The sequence below is a fragment of the Aquarana catesbeiana genome, linkage group LG03 (genome assembly GCF_042186555.1).
Source record: "Aquarana catesbeiana isolate 2022-GZ linkage group LG03, ASM4218655v1, whole genome shotgun sequence".
Taxonomy (NCBI): domain Eukaryota; kingdom Metazoa; phylum Chordata; class Amphibia; order Anura; family Ranidae; genus Aquarana; species Aquarana catesbeiana.
Genome location: NC_133326.1, coordinates 683,244,597 through 683,268,328, shown reverse-complemented (window position 1 = coordinate 683,268,328; position 23,732 = coordinate 683,244,597). Strand labels below are relative to the sequence as shown.

Sequence of the window (23,732 nt, the reverse complement as noted above, 5' to 3'; positions counted from 1 at the left end):
AAGACCTCATTTACAGTGGCACTACTACGGTTAGCTTTTCTAAATGAAAGGTGAAGTTACTTGGGAAGTATATACAACTTTTATGCCTCCATGATTACTTTTTACTTTTAGATGTTCCTGCTTTAAAGCGAGTTTAGAAGCATTTAGCGTGTGTAAATATTTATAGTGTCTAAATGGATCCTGGGCACACAGAATTCTATTTTCTCTAAGCACAGTTAAACTGACTGCACACAAGAAAATGCAGTGTGAATGGTACTATGGAAAAATATTTACATGCGTTTATATGTGCTTGGAAATGTCCTCTAAACACGTATAAATGCAGGTTTGAGAGTGTCAATGTAGATTTACTTACCTGAACCTCTACTCTTCCACACTGCTAGACTGGTCCTGTCAGGACCTGGATCACCTACTGGTGGCCCTGTGGATTTCTGGGTGGAGGGTTGTAATTCCAGTCTCTCCCAACGGGCGTCTCCCAGCAGCCAGCACACCTAAAGCTGGCTGCTGGGAGAGTATTTAGGTCCTCTCTTACTAAGTGCCTCTCACTCCCATGCTTTGCTTGCAGCCAGAAACTGTTAGCTGCTATCCTGTTCCTGCCCTATTCGCTGTCATGTTCATGTATGCTTCCTCCCTGTACCTGCTCCCCCTTGTTTCTGGTCTCAGTTTTGTTTCCCCCTTCCCATCTGCTCCCTGCACCTCCAGTGTTCCCCTGCTTTTCGGTGTTCCCCATTTTGTATATATTGTCTGCAGAGTCTAATTAGCCTTCCCAGTTCTTATCTTGGAGTATAGATTAATTAGTGTCTATGTTATGGAGAACAGGATAGGCCTGTTTGAGTAGTTAGAAAAGACAACTGGGCAGGGCTGACACCACTCAATCCATGTTGTTGGACCCCAACAGGAACGTAGGACCTGAGTGCATTTTCTGGCATTTCAACAGGTATTTTTCTCTACTTGCTGGCTCTATAAAGGTTTAATACATGGGGAAATGTTTTTGCAGAGGTGTACTGTATATATATATATATTTTTTGGTCTGACATTTACTTGAAAGCTAGGGCATAGATTCAGAGTGTACCAGCAGAGCCATTATTCCTCCACAGACTGGCTTCCACACACAGCAGACAGATGAGTATGTAAGGAAGGAATACATTCTGAGATTACCACTTACAATACACATCAACAAAGTGCAGTAATCAAAAAGCCAGGGAAAATAATTGTCTCCATTATCTCTTGTCACTTCTCCCTCCCGCTATTTCTGGATATCTGTCAACTAAAGTGCTCCCTTCTCTTCTCTATAGTGTACCGCCATCCCTTTAAGTCTGTCCCTCTTTAATCCCTCACACGCCCCATACAGTACAATGGCTTTCCCAGCCTCAGCGTATTGCCTGGAGATGCCAGCTGTTCAATACTTACTCTGTCCAACCTTTAAAGTGACCTTCATTCCTTTGGTCTTACAGACACCCCCACTGAGATTTTCCAGCCCCTCCAGAGTACTATCCGACGTGGCTGAAAATATAAAAAGTCAAAGTAAATTAAATAGATTGCTATAAAAGAATATTATTTTATATACAGTATATATATATATATATATATATATATATATACACACACACACAGTATATATATATATATACACACACACAGTGCATCCAGAAAGTATATATATCCACATTTTGTTATGTTACAGCCTTATTCCAAAATGAATTAAATTCATTATTTTCCTTAAAATCCTACAAACAATACCCCATAATGACAATGTGAAAGAAGTTTGGAATCTTTGAAAATGTATTAAAAATATAAAAACGAAAAAAAAATGTACATAAGTATAATCACAGCCTTTCAAAATTGAGCTCAGGTGCATCCTGTTTCCACTGATCATCCTTGAGATGTTTCTACATCTTGATTGGAGTTCGCCTGTAGGTACATTCAGTTGATTGGACATGATTTGGAAAGGCACAAACCTGTCTATATAAGGTCCCACAGTTAACAGTGCATGTCAGAGTACAAACCAAGCCATGAAGTCCAAGGAATTGTCTGTAGATCTCCGAGACAGGATTGTATTGAGGCACAGATCTGGGGAAGGGTACAGAAAGACTCTTTCTAAAGCGGGCCGCCCAGCCAAACTGATCAGGGGAGAAGGGCCTTAGTCAGGGAGGTGACCAAGAACTCGATGGTCACTCTGACAGAGCTCTAGCATTTCTCTGTGGAGAGGGGAGAACCTTCCAGAAGAACAACCATCTCTGCAGCACTCCAACAATCAGGCCTTTATGGTAGAGTGGTGAGGAGGAAGTCACTCCTCAGTAAAAGGTACATGACAGACCGTCTGGAGTTTGCCAAAAGGCACCTGAAGAACTCTCAGACCATGAGAAAAAAAATTCTCTGGTCTCATGAAACAAAGATTGAACTCTTTGGCCTGAATGGCAAGTGTCATGTCTGGAGGAAACCAGGCACCGCTCATCACCTGGCTAATACCATCCCTACAGTAAAGCATGGTGGTGGGAGCATCACGCTGTGGGGATGTTTTTCAGCGGCAGAAACTGGGAGAATAGTCAGGATCAAGGGAAAGATGAATGCAGCAATGTACAAATACATCCTTGATGAAAACCTGCTCCTGAGCGCTCATCTTTGAACAGGACAACGACTCTAAGCACACAGCCAAGATAACAAAGGAGTGGCTACGGGACAACTCTGTGAATGTCCTTGAGTGGCCCAGTCAGAGCCCAGACTTGAACCCAATTGAACATTTCTGGAGAGATCTAAAAATGGCTGTGCACCGACGCTCCTTATCCAACCTGATGGAGCTTGAGAGGTCCTGCAAAGAAAAATGGCAGGAACTGCCCAAAAATAGGTGTGCCAAGCTTGTAGCATCATACTCAAAAAGACTTGAGGCTGTAATTGGTGCCAAAGGTGCTTCATCAAAGTATTGAGCAAAGGCTGTGAATAGTTATGTACATGGGATTTATTTTGTTTTTTATTTTTTAGAAATTTGCAAAGTATTTAAACAAACTTCTTTCATGTTGTCATTACGGGGTATTGTTTGTAGAATTTTGAGGAAAATAACGAATTTACTTTATTTTGGAATAAGGCTGTAACAAAATGTGGAAAAAGTAAAGCGCTATGAATACTTTCCGAATGCACTGTAGATATAATTTTTTTTCAATTCTTATACAGTGTGGTGTGATCAATATTGGTGTATACTCAGTATTATTATTACACAGTATGGTATGATCACTAGTGGTGTATACTCCGCATTATCATACAGTGCGGTGTAAATATCAGGGGTTTTGCTAGGCTTGTGAAAGACCTGTGGCATCTCTGGGCACCCAGAAGAGAAGAATGAGGTAGAGCGTTTCGCCAAATTGTAGGTGTAACTAAATTGTGCTAACATTGCTAAAGGAGCATGGTGAAAAAAAAATGAACCTACTTACTGTATACATAGCATACAATATGTCACAGTCCATAATACACAGAGCCCAAGACACAGGAGTGCAGGGGTAAAAAGTGTATAATGTACAAAGTACAGGGTTCAGGAGTACATAACGAACAGAGTGCAGGGCTCAGAAATCTATAACACACAGAATGCAGGGCTCAAGAGTGCACAACACACAGAATGCATGGCTCAGGAGTGCACAACACACAGAATGCATGGCTCAGGAATGCACAACACACAGAATGCAGGGCTCAGGAGTGCACAACACACAGAATGCAAGGCTCAGGAGTGCACAACACACAGAATGCAGGGCTCAGGAGTGCACAACACACAGAATGCAGGGCTCAGGAGTGCACAACACACAGAATGCAGGGCTCAGGAATGCACAACACACAGAATGCATAACACACAGAATGCAGGGCTCAGGAATGCATAACACACAGAATGCAGGGCTCAGGAGTGCATAACACACAAAATGCAGGATTTAGAGTGTAGGATTCAGAAGTGCGCAAAATACAGATTGCAAAAAACAGGAGTGCCTTAGTACAGATTGCAGGGGACAAGGGTGTGTAACATACAGAGTGCAATAGACAGGACTATATAACATGCAGAGTGCAAGGCTCAAAAGTGCTTAAAGCGGAGCTCAACCCAAAAGGGGAAGTTCCGCTTTAAGGCCTCCTCTCCTGCTCTAGCTTGTGAAATGGCACTTTTGGGGAGGAGAGGAGAGCGGGTACCCGGTTTTGACAGGTTCCCGCTCCCACTTTCTGCTCTGACCGCCTAGGCGATCGGAAGCGGAAGTTCTCCTTCCCCCCCCCCCCGTCCCTCCTAAAGTCTACTGGGACACATGACATAAGATAGCCACATCATTCACAGTGCACACCGCCGCTCTCACATGCGCACTGGGCACCCGGCTGTTAAGCCGCAAGCTGTGCATAGAATGCATAGCTCAGGAATGTGTAACACAGAGTGCAAGACTCAGAAGATTGCAAAATACAGAGTGCAGAGGGCAGGAGTGAACAACATACAGAGTGCAAGGCTCAGGAAAGCTTAATATGCAGGGTGCAAAGCAACAGAATGTGTTACGCACAGAGTGCAGGGGCAAGAGTACATAACGCACAGAGTGCAGAGCTTAGGAGTACATAACACAGAATGCAGAGCTCAGCAGCGCATAATGTACAGAATGCAGGTCCAAGGGGTATATAACACAAAATGCAAGGTTCAGGAGTGTGTAGCTCACACATTTCACAGGATACAAGTGCATAACATACAGAGTGCAGGGGACAGAAATGCGTAACCCACAGAGTGTAGGGGACAGAAATGCATAACACACAGAGTGCAGGCTCAGGAGTGTGTAACATACCCAGCTCAGGAGTGCATAACACAGATCGCAGGGCTCAGGCATGCAGAATGTAGATTGCACGGGTCAGGAGTATGTATGGCACAAAGTGCAGGGGTCAGCAGCACATAACACACAGTGCAGGGTTAAGAAGTGGTTACCACACCAAGTACAGGGGTCAGGAGTACATAAGGCAAAGGCCGCTGTACAGCATACAATCTAAAATTAGCCCCAACAACCCCATTCACCCCCCTGTCCAGATTACCCCCCCCCAGCTCTAATGCGCCCCTCTCAGAAACCCCCTCAGAACAGACCCCCCCAAGTACAGCCCCCTGCCTCAGCACATACCCAAAGCTCACCCCTCAGTACAGATTCCCTCTCTACCCAACAGTACAGACACCTTTTCACCCTTGGTAATATTATAAAGTATTGGAGTATACTCGGTATTATTATACAGTGCGGTGTGATCATTATATGGAGTATACTCTGTATTATTATACAGTGCGGTGTGATCATTATCAGAGTATACTCTGTATTGATATACAGTGCTGTGTGATCATTATCGGAGTATACTCGGTATTATTATACAGTGTGGTGTCATCATTATCGGAGTATACTCGGTATTACTATACAGTGCGGTGTGATCATTATCGGAGTATACTCGGTATTATTATACAGCACGATGTGTTCATTATCGGAGTATACTCGGTATTATTATACAGTGCTGTGTGATCATTATCGGAGTATACTCGGTATTATTATACAGAGTGGTGTGATCATTATCGGAGTATACTCTGTATTATTTTACAGAGCGGTGTGATCATTATCAGAGTATACTCGGTATTATTATACAGAGTGATGTGATCATTATCGGAGTATACTCTGTATTAATATACAGTGCTGTGTGATCATTATCGGAGTATACTCGGTATTATTATACAGTGCGGTGTGATCATTATCGGAGTATACTCTGTATTATTATACAGTGCGGTGTGATCATTATCGGAGTATACTCGGTATTATTATACAGTGCGGTGTAATCATCATCGGAGTATACTCGGTATTTTTATACAGTATACTCCAATAATGTATGATCTTTATCGGAATATACTCGGTATTATTATACAGAGCGGTGTGATCATTATCGGAGTATACTCGGTATTATTATACAGAGCGGTGTGATCATTATCGGAGTATACTCGGTATTATTATACAGTGCGGTGTGATCATTTCATTATCGGAGTATACACGGTATTATTATACAGAGCGGTGTGATCATTATCGGAGTATACTCGGTATTATTATACAGAGCGGTGTGATCATTATCGGAGTATACTCGGTATTATTATACAGTGCTGTGTGATCATTATGGGAGTATACTTGGCATTATTATACAGAGCGGTGTGATCATTATTGGAGTATACGCGGTATTATTTTACAGAGCGGTGTGATCATTATTGGAGTATACCCGGTATTATTATACCCATATATACAAATATATCTAGTTGCAGCTCTGCAGACTTGCAGCCCTGGTTATTCCCTGCACACTAAATGAGGCCACTTGTTAACAGACTGTGACAGCCATCTTGGGTCCTGTTCTATTGAATCATGTCCTGTACCAACCCTTGTCACGGAAGGGAGAGACTGCAGCCAATCAGGGGGCAGGAGAGCGGGACGCAGGCGAGACGGAGGGGCGTTGGATGATATGCCTGCTGGGGACAGGGGTGAGAAGGGTGGAGGTTGGGAGGAAGCTCAGACATAGATATAATGAGAGAGGAAAAGAGGACAAAGTCACCCAGCGCAGACGTTATTACACGTTTCTGGAGGTTAGAAATCGTCTTGTGTGGTGAACCGCCAATACCGCTACCGCTGAGCCGGGGGCCATGTTCGGCCCTCTGACAATGCCAGCAAATTAAAAATACACTCCAGTAAAACAAAACAAAAAAATAAATTGAAGAATCTAGAATGATGGCCACTGAACAGACTTTTTCTTTAGGACAATACTTATTTCAGGGTCCCCCATAGAGCTGTTCTCTGTACAACACTTTGGAATATGTCAGAGCTATATTAATGTACAGTAATAATAGTGTATGACTGTGTTGGGATATTGTAAGCTCCTCTGGTGCAGAGAGTGATGTGACTGGCTCAGTGTTCTCTGTACTGCACTGCGTTATATGTCAGAGCTATATAAATGTATAAGAATAATAGTGTGTGACTGTGATGGGGACATTAGACTGTAAATTTTTGTTTATTAAAAATCTTACAAATGTAATAAAAACATATTTACATATACACAAAATAAATAAAAATATATAAACAAAAATAGCTTACATCATCATAGCAAACACATAAAGAAAACTAAATATACTAACCTAAACAAAGCCATAACCTCCACCTAAACACCCCCTCAGGCTAAGAAACCATTACACATGTAACCCATGCATGCGGCCTTTTTCAAAAATACAATCTTATATAAAAATCTAGGGGACGTGAAAGGACAGAAAGAAAGCCGCACACCCAGAGACTGACAAACAGCAGCTAAGGAGACCTGACATTCCTTTACGCCTTTGTCCAGGCCCCCGGCCACCACCTGTCCTTCTCAAGACCCTGAATCTTCCCAACCTCACCCAGAATGTCATGCATCACCACCTCAACAGGAAGGACTTTTTCCGAATGGAAACTTGACACTGTGCATTCCATGTGAAGAAACGGACTACTAAGCTAACTAAAAAAAGTGTCTCAAAATCAAAATCCCGATGTGTCTCAAAGGCCCTGTACAACCACTCTGCATAACTCAAGCGGGAAAGGAAAAGGATACCCAGAGCCTCACCCACCCGCTTGTAGACTTCTTTATTAAAGGGGCACTGAAGCAAGAAGTGGTCCATTGTCTCCTCCACCCCACCACATTCCACTCTTGGACAACCACGGTTCTCCGCAGAGCGATGCTTCAGGTTGTCCTTTACATAGAGTCTGCCATGGAACGAGCGCCAGGCCGAATCCCGAAACTTCAAAAGGGATTCTCTATAGATTGAGCAAACGCAGATCCTCCCTCATAACAGGGCCTGGGCAATCCCTCAACGCCAGTGGCTCGCTAAAGACAGAACCCTCGTCTCCGATCCTTCCTAGGAAGAGACTTCATTTCCTCCGCCATCACTCGCCACTGCCAAAGTATTTTCAGCCACGGGGCAACATAAGCAGCTCACCATGTCGGACCCTCAGGCTTTTCACTAGCCCGCCATTCTCCCAGCTTTGCAGAAAAGGTCTAAACCAGGACTGAAAATACGAATCCACCCTGGTGGTTCCTCTGCCAGCATGTTAGCAAAATTATGTTTCAAAAACATCAGAGAAAAAAAAAAACACCAGGTTGACCATACCTAGGCCACCCATCCACCTGGGAAGGTAGGTTACAGACCTCTTAACGAGATTCAGCTTGTTCCCCTCATAACAGTTGGAAGAAACAGCTGTAGATTCTCGCATAGAGAGACACTGGGAAGACACAGACAAAGCTGACATACAGAAATACCGGGATCAGGTAAGTTTTAATCAGGTCAATCCTTTCCCTGTAAAAGAGTTTCCAATCCTTCCAGGTGGCAACCTTGGCATCGGCATCTTGTAGCCTGCTTTCCTAATTTGCAAGGCCATAATTGCCGGGACCAAATTTGATGCCTAAAACTTTAATTTCCTGTTGAAGCTCTGGGAAGACGTCCGGAAGCTCGAAGCCATCGTCTTCCTCACCGATCCAAAAAACGTCACTTTTATCCTGATTGATCTTTGAGCTAGATGCCTCAGCATACTGCTCCATCACCGAGGCCACCTCCTCCTCCTCTGTTCCAGAGAGGAAAACAGACACATTATCGGTATAGGCCACAACGCTCAGAGGAGGCTCACCAGGAATGCCCAAAGGCACTCAGCACAACGGTCCGCTCTCTAACCTCCAGATGAAAGTATCGATTGCAAACGCGTATAGCAGAGGACTCAAAGGACACCCCTGACGCACACCCGAGCCTGTACAAGGTCTTCAGCCAATCGATTAAGCCCCCTCCAGGCCATACTTGCCAAGAAACAGCCATAGGTACTCATGATTGACCCGATCAAAAGCTTTAGCCTGATCCAATGCCAGTAAGTACTTTCTCCAGCCTGCAGCCCTGCACCGCTCCAAAGCCTCCCGGACAGCTAATACCGCTGAAAAAGTGCTTCTACCCTGAACCGAACAGTGCTGGTGACTGGAAAGTAGATCGCCCGCTACAGACAATAAACGGCAGAAATTTTCTTTGGCCAGTATCCTCCTATCAACATTGAGAAGGCTAATGGAAGGAGGGAATGGCATGGAGGGAGAGAGCGGACTCTCTCAGACAGCCGTTAAAAACCTCCACTAAACATGGGGCCAGAGTAACCTTAAAGTGCTTATAAAACTTGGCTGTCAATCCATCTGGACCAGGTGACTTCTTAATGGCAAGCTTATCAATAGCCTTAACAACCTCATCTGCTGTGATGTCCTCTTTCAAACTGTCGCAAGAGAACTGCCATTTCCCAGTCCTGGAATACAATCCAGAAAACTTGATATGCCTGCCCTATCAAGGTCCCTCCTACCCAGGAGGTCAGCATAATATGACCTGGCGGTTTCCAGGATCCCCGACTTAGACTTCGTCAAGGAACATGTACTGTCAACCAGGCCTACAACTGACTTATCTGCTCTACCTTGTTTGCAATTCTGGTAAGGGTCGGGCGAGTGATATTTCCCATAATCCCTTTCCAGAACCAAAGAGGGATGCCTATCATATGGACACTCCCTGAGCAAAAGTTTAACCTCAGAGATCATCCCCGGATCTCCATTATTTGACACAAGCCTATCAAGCTTCCTCTGCAGATGCTGGTAGGTGACATACTTATCAAGCTGTTTATTTCTTCTTATGGCCTTGAAAAACCCAACGATTCTTCGTTTTGTAAACTCCCACCTCTCTGACTTACTGCTGCAAAAGTCCATAATTGATACCTGTGCCTGAAAAAAACCCTCAAAGGATTGACTCACCTTCACATCATCCAGGAGTGCCGAATTTAGCTTCCAGGTACCCTTCCCCCTAGGTGGTGTATCGGGGCTATTCAGAGTCACAGACAGAATACAGTGATCGGAAAACTCCACTGCCTGACACACTGGTGCTGAGAAGGCAGAGTTCCCCTTTAAAAAAAAAAAATCTATTCTACTCTGACTACTACCTCTCTGAAAAGTGAATCCCGTGTCGTCTGGGTAGCAATAAATGTGCACATCAACCAGACCTGCCTCTCTATATATTTTGTTCAAGAAAAAGCCGTCACAGTCCAGCCTGGCTCCGGTACCTTTCCTGTCCATAGTCCTAGTGACGGTGTTGAAATCACCACCAAAGACAACTTGCCAGGTTGTAAAAAAAAAAGGCTGGATCTTCATGAAGAGGCATTTCCTGTCCCACTTTGTCTGGGGCCCATAGATGTTGATCAGGCACATGTCCTGCCCCCCGTGGAGAAGTCTAAGACCATGCATCTCCCCATTTCTACCTCAATGATCCACCGACAGGAAAAAAGTACCGCAACTCCAGTGTAAGGCGCAGCCACAAGAGACCAGAAGGAGCGGCCGCGCCTCCACTCTCTCTTCGCCAGATGAATATCAGCCAAACTAGACAACCGGGTCTGTTGCAAAAAGAACATATCCGCATCAAACCTGCTGAGCAAAAATAAGGCCATGTTACGAGCACTTACTGATTTTATGCTGGCGACATTAATGGTCGCCACCTTCAGTGGAGTGGGAACTGCCACCAGGATGATTGAGGTATACGTTTCTTAGCCTGCTTATCCCCCTCCCCACCTGGAGACCCTACACGCTTCAATGTCCCTTGTGATTCCTCCTCCATAGAAATCGCTGACTCATCACCAGAAGAACTTCCACTCTCCACCTCAGAAAACACCTCAAAAGCATTTGCCACCTCCACCCTCCTAGGTTCAGGAGCTTTGACATCCTTCCTCTTCCTCTGCCTCTTATCTTTTTTCCTTTTAGCCTCCAACCATTCAATATCCTTATTCAACAATCCCGAAGGCAGAATCCCACCCCCCCTGCTCCCCAGGACATCTTCAGCCAAACCCCCCCCCCCCATTAACCCCTCCCCCACATCATTCACCCCAACTTCCACATCTTTCACCCTGACTTCCACATCATTCATCTTGCATTCTGCACCAGCCACTTTCATTCCCTTCCCCTTCCCATCTCCCCCTCCTCCATCATCCAGTCCAACACTCACTTCCCCCTTCAGTGTCTGTTGACCTCGAACCGCACTTCTGCCACGCCGAGGAGGAGGTATTGGCACAACCATACACGCTGGTCCAGTACCCTCCACAGCCTTCACTACACTAGGAGAAACAATAGGTGCAGACATAGACTTGACAACCACACTTTCTGACACTGACTGGGAGACCACAGACTGGGGGGGACACTGACACCACAGACGACCTCACAGACACAGATTCTGATGGGACAGAGACACTAGGATCCCCTGGTACAACCTCCACCAGGGAGGGAGTTCCAGAGGATGGGATAGGCTCTGGAGATGTCCTGGAGGCGAGTGTGGGAGGAGGCAACAAGGAAGCTTTTATTATTTTAGACTTTTTTCATATACAGATCTTGTTTGATCAGCTGCTGCCCTGGCTGTAACAGGGCCAGGGAATGACAGCTCTGAAACCGGAAGTGATTCAATCTACATTGCTTCTGACTTCATTCATCATAGAGGGGATGGGGAACAAATGTACCTCCATCTCCTCTGTGGACAGCTGACCCGACCATTTACTGCGGGTTCTTAGCTCCCCGGTGGAACGAGAGAGTCCGGGAACAGCGGCAGGGATGGGCTTCCAATTGCTGTAAAAGTTACAGCCGGCTGGATGACTTTTGCATTAAAGCTGGTAACCAGCCGCAGCCATGATCCTGGTATAACCACTCCCTGCCCAGAACGTTTCTATACGTACGCTGAGCTGCAAGCGATTAAAACTGATCCGACTGCCTTGATTTTAACTCTTCATTTTCAATGATATCCACCAATTTGCTGAACTTTGGGTAATCCTAAATGGAGACAGGTGAATACCAACCCAGGCCGAGATATCAGCTACACTTACGTTTGATCACTCCAGATGTGATTAATATGGTACGACAAGCAAGAAACAAACTCACAAAATCTGCTTAAGCAACCTTTACCCCAAATTTAACTCAATTAACCTTTAAAGCTAAATTTATCTGATAATCTATCTGTCTCCATGACTGCCTCTGTTTTATAGGAAACTTGATTATAAGAAGAAAAAGGTGGAAAATCGCCTGTCAAGACGCTCTTAAAGCTACACCCCGGGCACAGAAACTCTCATTTCCATTCATTCCTCAGTAGCCACAAAGGATATAAATCCACTTGGCGTGCATTAAATGCTTTTGCAAATCCAGTTATTACTTGGTAAAAGTAGTGGTGACATCATCACTGTTCTATAGATAGCCTGTGTAGGGAGCAGGGCTGTGGGAGGGGCCCTACAGGAGGGACAGGGACAAGACCAGTCACCCTGCACAAGGAGAGAGCAGCAGTGACAGGTCTTTATTACAGTAAGGGGCGGGGACAAAGTCACTCTGTACAAGGAGAGAGAGCAGCAGTGACCAGTCTTTATTACAGAAGGCGGTGGAGACAAGACCAGTCACCCTGCACAAGGAGAGAGAGCAGCAGTGACCAGTCTTTATTACAGAAGGCGGCGGAGACAAGACCAGTCGCCCTGCACAAGGAGAGAGAGCAGCAGTGACCAGTCTTTATTACAGAAGGCGGCGGAGACAAGACCAGTCGCCCTGCACAAGGAGAGAGAGCAGCAGTGACCAGTCTTTATTACAGGAGGGCAGCGGAGAGAAGATCAGTCACCCTACACAAAGAGTGAGAGCAGCATTGAGCGGTCTTTATTACAGGAGGGGGCGGAGAGAAGACCAGTCACCCTGCACAAAGGGAGAGCAGCAGTGACCGGTCTGTATTACAGGAGGGGGCGGAGAGAAGACCAGTCACCCTGCACAAGGAGAGAGAGCAGCAGTGACTGGTCTGTATTTGTCAGGAACCATGAAACAGACGGAGACTGAAAATGCAGTAAAAATCACACCTTTTAATAAAATGGTAAAAATGGCACAACTGGTAAATGTAGTCAAAACATAGCAAGGGTTCGGTAGCCAAATTGGGTAGTCAGAACAAGCCAGGAAATCAGGAAGCCAGAGATCAGCGTAGTCAGAGGCAGCAGACAGAATCAGGAACCAGAAGGGACCTCAGTAGAGTTGCCACCTCATCCCTTTAAACCCGAACACCTTTGAATTACACAGGTTCTGAGGCTAATTAAATGCAGATAAGGCACCAAGTGAGTTTAATTACCACCTTAATCAGACACAGAACCTGTGTAATTAATATGTGTTCGGGTTTAAAGGGATGAGGTGGCAACCATAGACCTCAGCCAGGCAAGTCTTTAACAGGAACACAGCAGGGAGTCTCTAGATATGTTGACCAAGGCGAAGGCAATTGATTAAATGAACCAGGCAGTTTAAATAACCAGAAAGGACTGGCTGGGGGCTTGACTGACGAGCAGGAGATGATCAACAGGTGAACCACTGTGGAACGATGAGTACTGGCAATTAACCGACAGCTGAACAACCTGAGCACAAAGAAGGAAGGGCTGAGAGCCCAGCCCTGACAGTATTACAGGAGAGGGGCGGAGAGAAGACCAGTCACCCTGCACAAGGAGAGAGAACAGCAGTGACCGGTCTGTATTACAGGAGGGGGGCGGAGACAAGACCAGTCACCCTGCAGAAGGAGAGAGAGCAGCAGTGACTGGTCTTTATTACAGGAGGGGGCGGAGACAAGACCAGTCACCCTGCACAAGGAGAGAGAGCAGCAGTGACCGGTCTTTATTACAGGAAGTCTCACACTGGATTAATGCACAGATCTGGAAGAAATACACACACAATTCAAGGAAGAATACACATGACTCTTTGTTTATCCTGGAGTTCAACCTTAAAGCGGTATTAAATCCAAAAAGCAAACATTACCAATTCTTGTGATGGCTGCATTAGTTTTCTTTTTTTAGACTTTCTTTCTTATTTGGATCTGGTGATCCAGCCAGTAAATTGTTGTTTTTCAAAAGAGCAAGCTCTCCAGCAGAATATATCGGTTTACAGGGATGAGACAAACCGTTTACCACTGGCAGCAATGGTCAGCTTTTATATATTTATGTAAAACCTTTATCCCAAAAGGAAAAAAAAATGAGATTTTCACTGACACATAATGCTTATACATCTTGGGGGAGGGTGAAATTTGGCATGCTCGCCCTGAGCTCTAGATGACCTTGTCCTGGCACCAGTGGCAGCTAGTGGTTTCTTTTTTGGTGGGGGGGAAACAACCACACACACCCCCTCCCCCCAGAGCGGCTGGCGGCACCTCCTCCCCCCGCTCGCTGTCTGCCGGTCGGTCTGGAACTTGCCCCATCTAGGTGGTGGGTAGCGGCTCCTGTGTTCTCTCCTCCATCATGGCAGCTTCCGTCATGTGGCCTCTCCCCTTCTCCTAGGCGTCCAATAGGATCGCCTCTCCTTTCAGCCAATCGAATGACGGGTCTCAAGACCCGCTTCCTGATTGGCCAGGAGGAAGATCAGTGTTACAATAGCAAATATTCATTCGCTATTATAACACACCTGGGTGGGCTCGGTTCGTAGTCCCTGCACCCCGAGCCCACCCTATTTTGAAGCCTATTCGAGCCTCTGGCTCTAATCAGGTGCTTCAACCCCCTCCCCCATGCACCCTTAATGGATGGGCCGCCCCTGCCCGGCACTGGTGGGGGCGCTATAATACAGGAGGCGCGTTACTGGCCAGATCACCATGTGAAAACAGAGGGGATGGAAGCCAAAAAGGAAAGAAAACGAATGCAGCCACCACATCTGATGATCGGTAAGCTGCAGTATATTACATTTTTGGTTTTGGGTTTAATACCGCTTTAACCAGATTAATGCTACATTCACACTCTGTGCGTGTCCGCAATGTGCGCAAAATTGGGCGGTTTTCCGGATACGCACAAAAAAACACGCAGCCCTTTATCAGACACGCAGCGGCGCCATTTATTCCCAACGGCGCCCCCAGGCATCTGCTGACGCATGCCCTTTTTTTGTGCGTGCCGCAACGCATAGTGCCTCAGGGAATTCTCTTGCGTGTTTTCCCGCACGTAGGGCACCCTACTGAAATGAATGGGTTGCCCTACACATAAATTGCCCGAAAAGCGCGGGCACTCCATTGCACCTGCATGGTGTGGATTTAAGCCTAAGCAGTCCTTTTATAATGTTTCTGGATGGCACCTCGCATGGTTCTTCATTGTGCAATCTCTCGCCACCCCTAAGAGAGCGGAGGGGGCGGAGTTCAGAACCAGGGAACAACGCCTCCCCTATTTCCCCCCAGGGTTCATCAGAAATCGATGCCGGGATTTAGCGATCGGGCAGCCAGGTGCAGAAAACAAGGCTGAAATTTACAGCGGCTCAGCGGGAAGGCCGCGTAACGCGCGCCAGATTAAATGCGGCATAATCATTTCTGAAACGCAAACAAATATTTTCTGTCTGTCAAGACTATCCGGGTCCCAGAAGAGCGCGGATAGATGAGGTTCTAATCCTCCAGTTCTGCTGAGACCAGGACGTCCGGATAATCTGCCCTGTCACGGGGGAGAAGATATATAACCGTTTCTGGCAAGGCGACCGCCGCGGGCGATGCGCGTCCATAATATCTCATTCCTCTTCTAATCCCCTGACCCGTGTTTTAATTAACAGCAGGTAAGCGAGTCTGGTGAGGACGCCGCAGTCTTGGAAGGTTGTGGCGCTCGCTCCAGGCCGGGCTCCCCTCCCTCCCCTACTCGCTTTGACCTAAATGTCAGAGCACGTTATTTCTGCCGAGTGGCGGAGGGGAGGAAAGCGTGCCCCGAGGGGGAGAGCAGAAAATGGAGGGACGATGGATTCCAGCAACCCAGAATTAGCGCAGGGTGCTGGGAGGAGGATGGTGGCGAAAGGGTTGGGGGGAGGGGAGGGAAATCTGTCAGAATGGGAAGGGTGCTTGGAATATGCAGCAGTTCAGTACTTCAATAGTGGGCACTTACACCCCCTTCCTGCCCAGGCCAAATTTTCAGCTGTCGCTGTTTAAATGACAATTGCGCGGTCATGCTACACTGTACCCAAACTAAATTTTTATCATTTTGTTCCCACAAATAGAGCTTTCTTTTGGTGGTATTTGATCACCTCTGCGGTTTTTATTTTTTATTTGCTAAACAAATTTAAAAAGTCCTAAAATTTTGAAAAAAAATAAAAGCTTTTCTTTTGTTTGTTAGAAAATGTTGTAAATAAGTAAGTTTTCTCCTTCACTGATGGGCACTGATGAGGTGGCACCAATGAGGTGGCAATGACAGGCACTGACGATAGGCACTGATAGGCAGCACTGATGGGCATTGATAGGCGGCACTGATGGACACTCATGGGTGGCACTGATAAGCGACACTGATGGGCACTGAAAGGCTGCACTGATGGGTACTGATAGGTGGCACTGCTGGGCATGGATATGTGGCACTGGTAGGCGGCACTGATGGGCATCACTAATGGGACTGGGACTGGTAGGCACTGACGATGGGCACTGATAGGTGGCACCGATATGCAGCACTGATGGGCATTGATAGGCGGCACTGATGGGCACTCATGTGTGGCACTGGTGGACACTGATAAGCGACACTGATGGGCACTGAAAGGCTGCACTGATGGGTACTTAAGGGTGGCACTGATAGGCAGCACTGATGGGCACTGATAGGCGGCACTGATGGGCACTGCTGGGCACGGATACATGGCATTGGTAGGCGGCACTGATGGGCATCACTAATGGGACTGGCAGGCAGTGATGATGGTCACTGATAGGCGGCACTGATGGGTGGCACTGATATGCAGCACTGATGGGCATTGATAGGCGGCACTGATGGGTGGCACTGATATGCAGCACTGATGGGCATTGATAGGCGGCACTGATGGGCACTGATAAGCGACACTGATGGGTACTGAAAGGCTGCACTGATGAGTACTTAAGGGTGGCACTGATACATGGCACTGGTAGATGGCACTGATGGGCATCAGTGATGGCACTGGCAGACATTGGGGATGAGCACTGATTGGCAGCTGCCTGGGCACTGATTGGCGTTTCCCTGGTGGTCTAGGGTGGCATACCTGGTGGTCCAGTGCGGTGGCCATCCCTGGTGGTCCTGGCAGCATCCAGGTGGTCCTGGGCGGGCATCCGAGGGGGGCTGCACTGATGAATAATCAGCACAGACCCCCCCTGTCAGGAGAGCCGCTGATCAGCTCTCCTCTACTCATGTCTGTCAGACCCGAGTGAGGAAAAGCCAATCAACAGCTCTTCCTGTTTACATTGTGATCAGTCGCGATTGGACACAGCTGATCACATGGTAAAGAGCCTCCGTCAGATCGGTGTAGAGGTGTGTCAGACTGACACACCGCACCACCAATCGCCGCAATGCACACCCCCAAATGCACGCGATTGTGGCCGTTCTGGGCGCCGTTATATGACGTCCACCCAGAACGAGAGCCGCACCGCCCCGCCATCATTTGACGGTGGCCGGGCGGCAACTGGTTAAAGGATAAAGTGCCATGGTTGTCACCATCTGTAATGCTAAGTACACCTTTAGGGCGACCATGGCAAACAATTGTCAGTTCCAGATTGACCAATAAGCATAGCCAAGGACAAGGACTGCCTTTTTTCTACATGACTATCAGCAACAGGCAAACTTGTCGAACATGATTTTCCTATAAGAATATTTATTGCCCTGTACAATGCAAGATTATGTGAAAAAAGGGAAGCCCAGGTGGGCTAACGCTGCGCTAGAAAAGCAAGAATTTATACTATATATGAAATATAGTGAATGTGACAAGCTGCCAGCACTAAAAAGTCTAATACAAGAACGCCAAGTAAATATATATATATATATATATATATATATATATATATATATATATATAAGGCGAGTGCAGCGCTAATAAAATAACAGTATGACAAACTTTTCAAATTTGCAAGTGAAAAAATATGTAAAAGGGAAAACTAAGGCAGAGTCCCAGTGAAAAAAATCAGTCCATGAATAAAGAAAAAACAAACATCCATCCATGTGAAATAACGGTGACAAATTGTAAAAAATCATGAAAGATCCTCCAAAGAATGTGCATCCAGCTCCACACCCAAGTGAGTAAGTTGCCTGCTTACCAGCTACCCGTGACTACTAAAAAGCAGTCTCATCCAGCACAGGGAAATCGGTCTCCCCAAGACCCTTAAAGATGTCTGGAACCACAGCTAGGAAGGATGCCAATCAGAAAATATAAAAGAAAGTGCTTCCATAGTGCAGTAAATCCAATTTAATATAATAAGTGGGTTGCACTTACAAGATATATGACGCATCAGAGGCATAACAGCAATGTATCTCATCAATGAGGTCTGCGGCATCTCTTAAGGCTTCCGTTCGCTTCCTGTTCCGTTTGCCCATCAAATTCTTGAGAAAAACGTGATGACGTCACCGTCGCAGGCTCCGCCCTACGTGTTTCGTCACGACAGTATAGTGGATTTTAAAACGTACTGCACTATGGAAGCACTTTTCTTTTATATTTTCTGAGTGGCATCGTCCTAGCTGTGGACAGACATCTTTAAGGGTCTTGGGGAGACTGATTTCCCTGTGCTGGGTGTGACTGCTTTTTAGTAGTCACGGATAGCTGGTAAGCAGGCAACTTACTTGGGTGTGGAGTTGGATGCAAATTCTTTGGAGGATCTTTCGCGATTTTTTACAATTTGTCACCGTTATTTAACATGGATGGATGTTTGTTTTTTCTTTATTCATGGACTGAATTTTTCACTGGGACTGCCTTAGTTTTCCCTTTTACATATTTTTTCACTTGCAAATTTGAAAAATTTGTCATATTGTTATTTTATTAGCGATGCACTCGCCTTATATATATATTTACTATGCAAGATTAGCTTTAAAAAAAAGAAAACGGTTCCTATTGTTGTGTAAAATTGCTTTGTTTATAAGCAAGAGTTTAAAGGTGTTGTAAACCCTCGTGTTTTTTCACCTTAATGCATCCTATTTTACTTACCTGAGCCCCATCATCTCCTCGGCAGCGATGCGCTGTCCCTCTCTCCATGGGGTCCGGGCTCTTGATTGGATAGATTGAAAGAAGGGCAGCCATTGGCTTCCGCTGCTGTCAATCAAATCCAATGACGCGGCTGCTGGGGGGAGGGGTCGGTGCCGAGTCCGGCATTCATGTCTGTGGATGCAAATGCTGGACTCGGGAGGTAACCCCCTCGGGAGAGCGCTTCTCCTCCTAGGGGGTTATCTGATGCAGGGAGGAGCTGCGAGAGCCGCCGAGGGATCCCAGAAGAGGATGTTCGGGGGCCACTCTGTGCAAAACGAGCTGCACAGTGGAGGTAAGTATGACATGTTTGTTATTTAAAAAAATAAAAAAACGATGCTTTACAATCACTTTAGTAGTGACTTTAACCACTTCAGCCCCGGATGATTTTAACCCCTTCCCTGACCAGAGCACTTTTTGCGATTCGGCACTGCGTCGCTTTAACTGACAATTGCGCAGACAGACGACGTTGTACCCAAACAAAATTGACGTTCTTTTTTCCCCACAAATAGAGCTTTCTTTTGGTGGTTTGATCACCTCTGCGGTTTTTATTTTTTGCGCTATAAACAAAAAAAGCGACAATTTTGAAAGAAAAAAGCAATATTTTTTACTTTTGCTATAATAAATATCCTCAGTTCCGGCCGATATTTTTGGTAAAAAAAAAAAAAAATCGTAATAAGCGTATATTGATTGGTTTGCGAAAAAGTTATAGCGTCTACAAAATAGGGGATAGTTTTATGGCATTTTTATTATTATTTTTTTTTTTATTAGTAATGGTAGCGATCTGCGATTTTTATCGTGACTGCGACATTATGGCGGACACATCGGACACTTTTGACACTATTTTGAGACCATTGTCATTTATACAGCGATCAGTGCTAAAAAAAAATGCACTGATTACTGTGTAAATGACACTGGCAGGGAAGGGGTTAACCATTAGGGGGCGATCAAGGGGTTACGTGTGTCCTAGGGAGTGATTCTAACTGTGGGGGGATGGGCTACCTAGGACATGACAGCGATCACTGCTCCCGATGACAGGGAACAGTAGATCTCTGTCATGACACAAGGCTGAACGGGGAAATGCCTTGTTTATATAGGCATCTCCCCGTTCTACCTCTCCACACTGCAATCGAGGGCTGCCTGCGTTCGTCTGTAAAAAAAAACAAAAAAAAACACGCAAAATATCACGCATGCTCGGAAATAATTTTGACGCATGCTTGGAAGCATTGAACTTCATTTTCTCAGCTCGTCGTAGTGTTGTACTTCACCGCGTTCTTGACGATCGGAAGTTCAGAGAACTTTTGTGTGACCGTGTATGCAAGGCAAGCTTGAGCGGAATTCCATCGGAAAAACCATCCAAGTTTTTTCTGACGGAAATTCCGATTGTGTGTACGCGGCATAACAGCCTATTTCTAAGCATAGTTGTCACAGTTGGGATCAGGCTTGGAGACCAGTAGCTATAGCAGAAGAGGGGCTTCCACTGACCAGCTGGATAATTGCAGCATGCAGGTCACCCAGCTGGATGATCCGTGCTCCTCCGAGGTACGGAGTCTAAGCACTAACCAGTATTCACCAGAGCTCCGGATGGTGGAGATGGGTTTTGCTGGGTGTTAGTACCAGGGCGTGGTCCTCAGAATCACCCGACCAGGGGGTGAGCAAGCCAGGGGCGAGTAGCAGATGTAGCAGGTTGGGATCAAACAGAAGCTTACTCAGTAAAGAATGACGAGCCCTGCTGATGTCATTGCGTTACCCACAAACTTCAATTTTAAGCACTTGATCCACTTTCTAAATGTGAGTGTTTCCAATTTTCTTTCAATAAATGTTACGTTTATACGGATTCAAACTATGTGGAGTGTTTTCTTTTTTGGTCATGCGATTTTGAACACTTGAGAAGATTTGGTCTGACAAGTTGGCTGCTTCTGAAGACCGCTTCTTGGTGACATCTCTTGACCAATTGGATTGCCTTACAACTTGATCTGGAACCCAGACGTGGAGGTCCCATATTTTGGTGGTTGCACCATAAGCCTTGTTGAGCATATGCCCATTTGAACCCTCTCACTCTGGTAAGGCCCCTCACTAACCGGTGGTGGTTCTATTGTCTGTGTCCTCACCTCAACACTGATGTCACGTGAAATCCCACTTCTAGTTACACAATTTGTTTTCACCGTTTATTTAAAGACCGCTATGTTTATGTTTTAAAACAACTTTTGTATGATGGCACATGGACTTTAGTTTGGGTGTGAATTTCACATCTCATTTTCATTATTATTAGTTTTTGTGGTCATTGCACAATGTACATTAGTTTGTATACAAATGTATTTCCATATTTTGAGCGCTGCACAAAATTTCACTTTTTGCTTACTCAGTAAACAAGTCAAAGGTCGGCAACAAGTGGTCGTAATAAAACTCCGATGGTTTCTCCAATGTAACTCTGACGGAATGCCATTCAAGCGGTCTTGCCTACACACGGTCAACCCAAAGTCCGACCAAAGTCCGACCGTCCAGAACGCGGTGACGTACAGCACTTACGACGGGACTAGAAAAAGGAAATTCAATAGCCAGTAGCCAATAGCTTCCGTCTCGTACTTCCTTCAGAGCATGCGTCGTTTTTGGTCCGTCGGACCAGCATACAGGCGATCGGTTTTCCCGATAGGAATTGGGTCCTTCGGAAAGATTTAGAACATGTTCCATTTCTAGGTCCGTCAGATTTTTCGAAAAAAAAAGTCCGATGAGGCCTACACATGATTGGAATAGACGTTGAAAAGCTTCAGACTGACTTTTTCTGTCGGACAGTTCGCTCGTGTGTACGCGGCATTAGTTTGGGATCAAGCAGAAGCGTAGTCAAGAAACAAGCCAAGAGTCGGTAACGAGCGGTGACAGAGATACGGATGACAGCAGGAGTGACAAGAGCAGCGGCGGCCCATCCATACGGGGCACAGGGGTGTTGCCCCCCCAATCCATGTTTCCGGCCCCTAATCTACATTCAGGGCACCGGACGCATGGATTCCAATGGGGTTTTTTTCTTTTTGAAGCACATGACTCTAGATGGCTTCAAAGAAGGGTGGGTTTGGGGTGCAGAGCACTGCGCCCTGAGCCCACCCAGTTGTGTGACAATAGCGATGTAATATTCGCTATTGTCTTCCTGATTCTCCTCCCGGCCAATCAGGAAGCGAGTCCTGAGATTCGATTGGCCAGGGAGCCTTAGGACCCACTTCCTGTTCGTCCGGGAGTAGAAGCAATGGCCCCGGAGTGAGGAGCAGCCGCCCTACTATCTGCCTCCTAAGGTAAGGAGGCCTCTGACTGCCGCCTTCCTGTCCGTCTCCCACGGGGGATCGCCTGTAGGGCTGTGCTGAAAGATGCCAGGGGCAAGGATCAGCTTTTTTTGGTACAGTTATCACCAGGGTGAACAGGAAAATTTGCCGAACACGATTTAGCCAAAAAACAATATTTAGTTGCAAATAGCTTTTGGTTTTATTGTGTTGCACTACTATGCAAGATTAGCTTTAAAAAAAAAAGAGAAAATCTTCCCTGTTAATGCATAGGATTGCTTTGCGTATAAAAAAAATGTCACCTCATACCCAGTCATTTTTAATATATTGTGAGCACAAGGCTTTGTTTATCTACAAAGCCATGTGCTCACAATTTCAGCCTATTTCTAAGCATAGTACCCCTGTGCTTATAAATGCTGAGGGAAGAACAGGTTTTCTGCCGAAATAGCCAAAATCCCCAACCACGTCACTTCCAGTGCGGCCGAGTCAGGATCAGCTGGCGTGACGTCAACGCTGCGCGTGTGCAGGTCGTCAGAGGTCGAGGAAAATTATAGAGCACCGCTATGTTGGTACCTTTCTTATTCCCCGTCCTATTCGTATATTCGGGTAAACAGCAGCCGCTCACTGAAATTTTATTACAACATGGCGGCCTGTCAGCAAAGACCCTTTCATAGAACTAGAGAGGAAGATCAGCTGCTCCCGAGTTTACCAATAGGAGGGGAAAACAGAAATGTTTTGGGTGTACTAACATGGCGGTACACCTAAAACATTTACAGTACCTCACAAAAGTGAGTACACCCCTCACATTTTTGTAAATATTTTATTATATCTTTTCATGTGACAACCCTGAAGAAATGACACTTTGCTACAATGTAAAGTAGTGAGTGTACAGCTTGTATAACAGAGTACATTTGCTGTCCCCTCAAAATAACTCAACACACAGCCATTAATGTCTAAACCGCTGACAACAAAAGTGAGTACACCCCTAAGTGAAAATGTCCAAAATAGGCCCAACTAGCCATTTTCCCTCCCTGCTGTCATGTGACTCGTTAGTGTTACAAGGTCTCAGGTGTGAATGGGGAGCAGGTGTGTTAAATTTGGTGTTATCGCTCTCACTCTCTCATACTGGTCACTGGAAGTTCAACATGGAACCTCATGGCAAAGAACTCTCTGAGGATCTGAAAAAAAGAATTGTTGCTCTACATAAAGATGGCCTAGGCTATAAGAAGATTGCCCAGACCCTAAAACTGAGCTGCAGCACAGTGGCCAAGACCATACAGTGTTTTAACAGGACAGGTTCCACTCAGAACAGGCCTCGCCATGGTCCACCAAACAAGTTGAGTGCACGTGTTCAGCGTCATATCCAGAGGTTGTCTTTGGGAAATAGATGTATGAGTGCTGCCAGCATTGCTGCAGAGGTTGAAGGGGTGGGGGGTCAGCCTGTCAGTGCTCAGACCATACACCGCACACTGCATCAAATTGGTCTGCATG

The 23,732-nt window shown here is 46.0% G+C and overlaps 1 protein-coding gene across 1 annotated transcript in view; it reads right to left on the bottom strand.

Annotated features, from left to right (window-relative positions):
* The window catches only part of EFNB3 (ephrin B3), a 149,087-nt gene that overhangs the window by 24,688 nt on the left and 100,667 nt on the right, over positions 1-23,732 (bottom strand). The window contains exon 3 of the mRNA XM_073622979.1: positions 1,408-1,500. Within this exon, the coding sequence (XP_073479080.1) occupies positions 1,408-1,500 (93 nt within the window). The remainder of the gene's footprint in view (positions 1-1,407; positions 1,501-23,732) is intronic.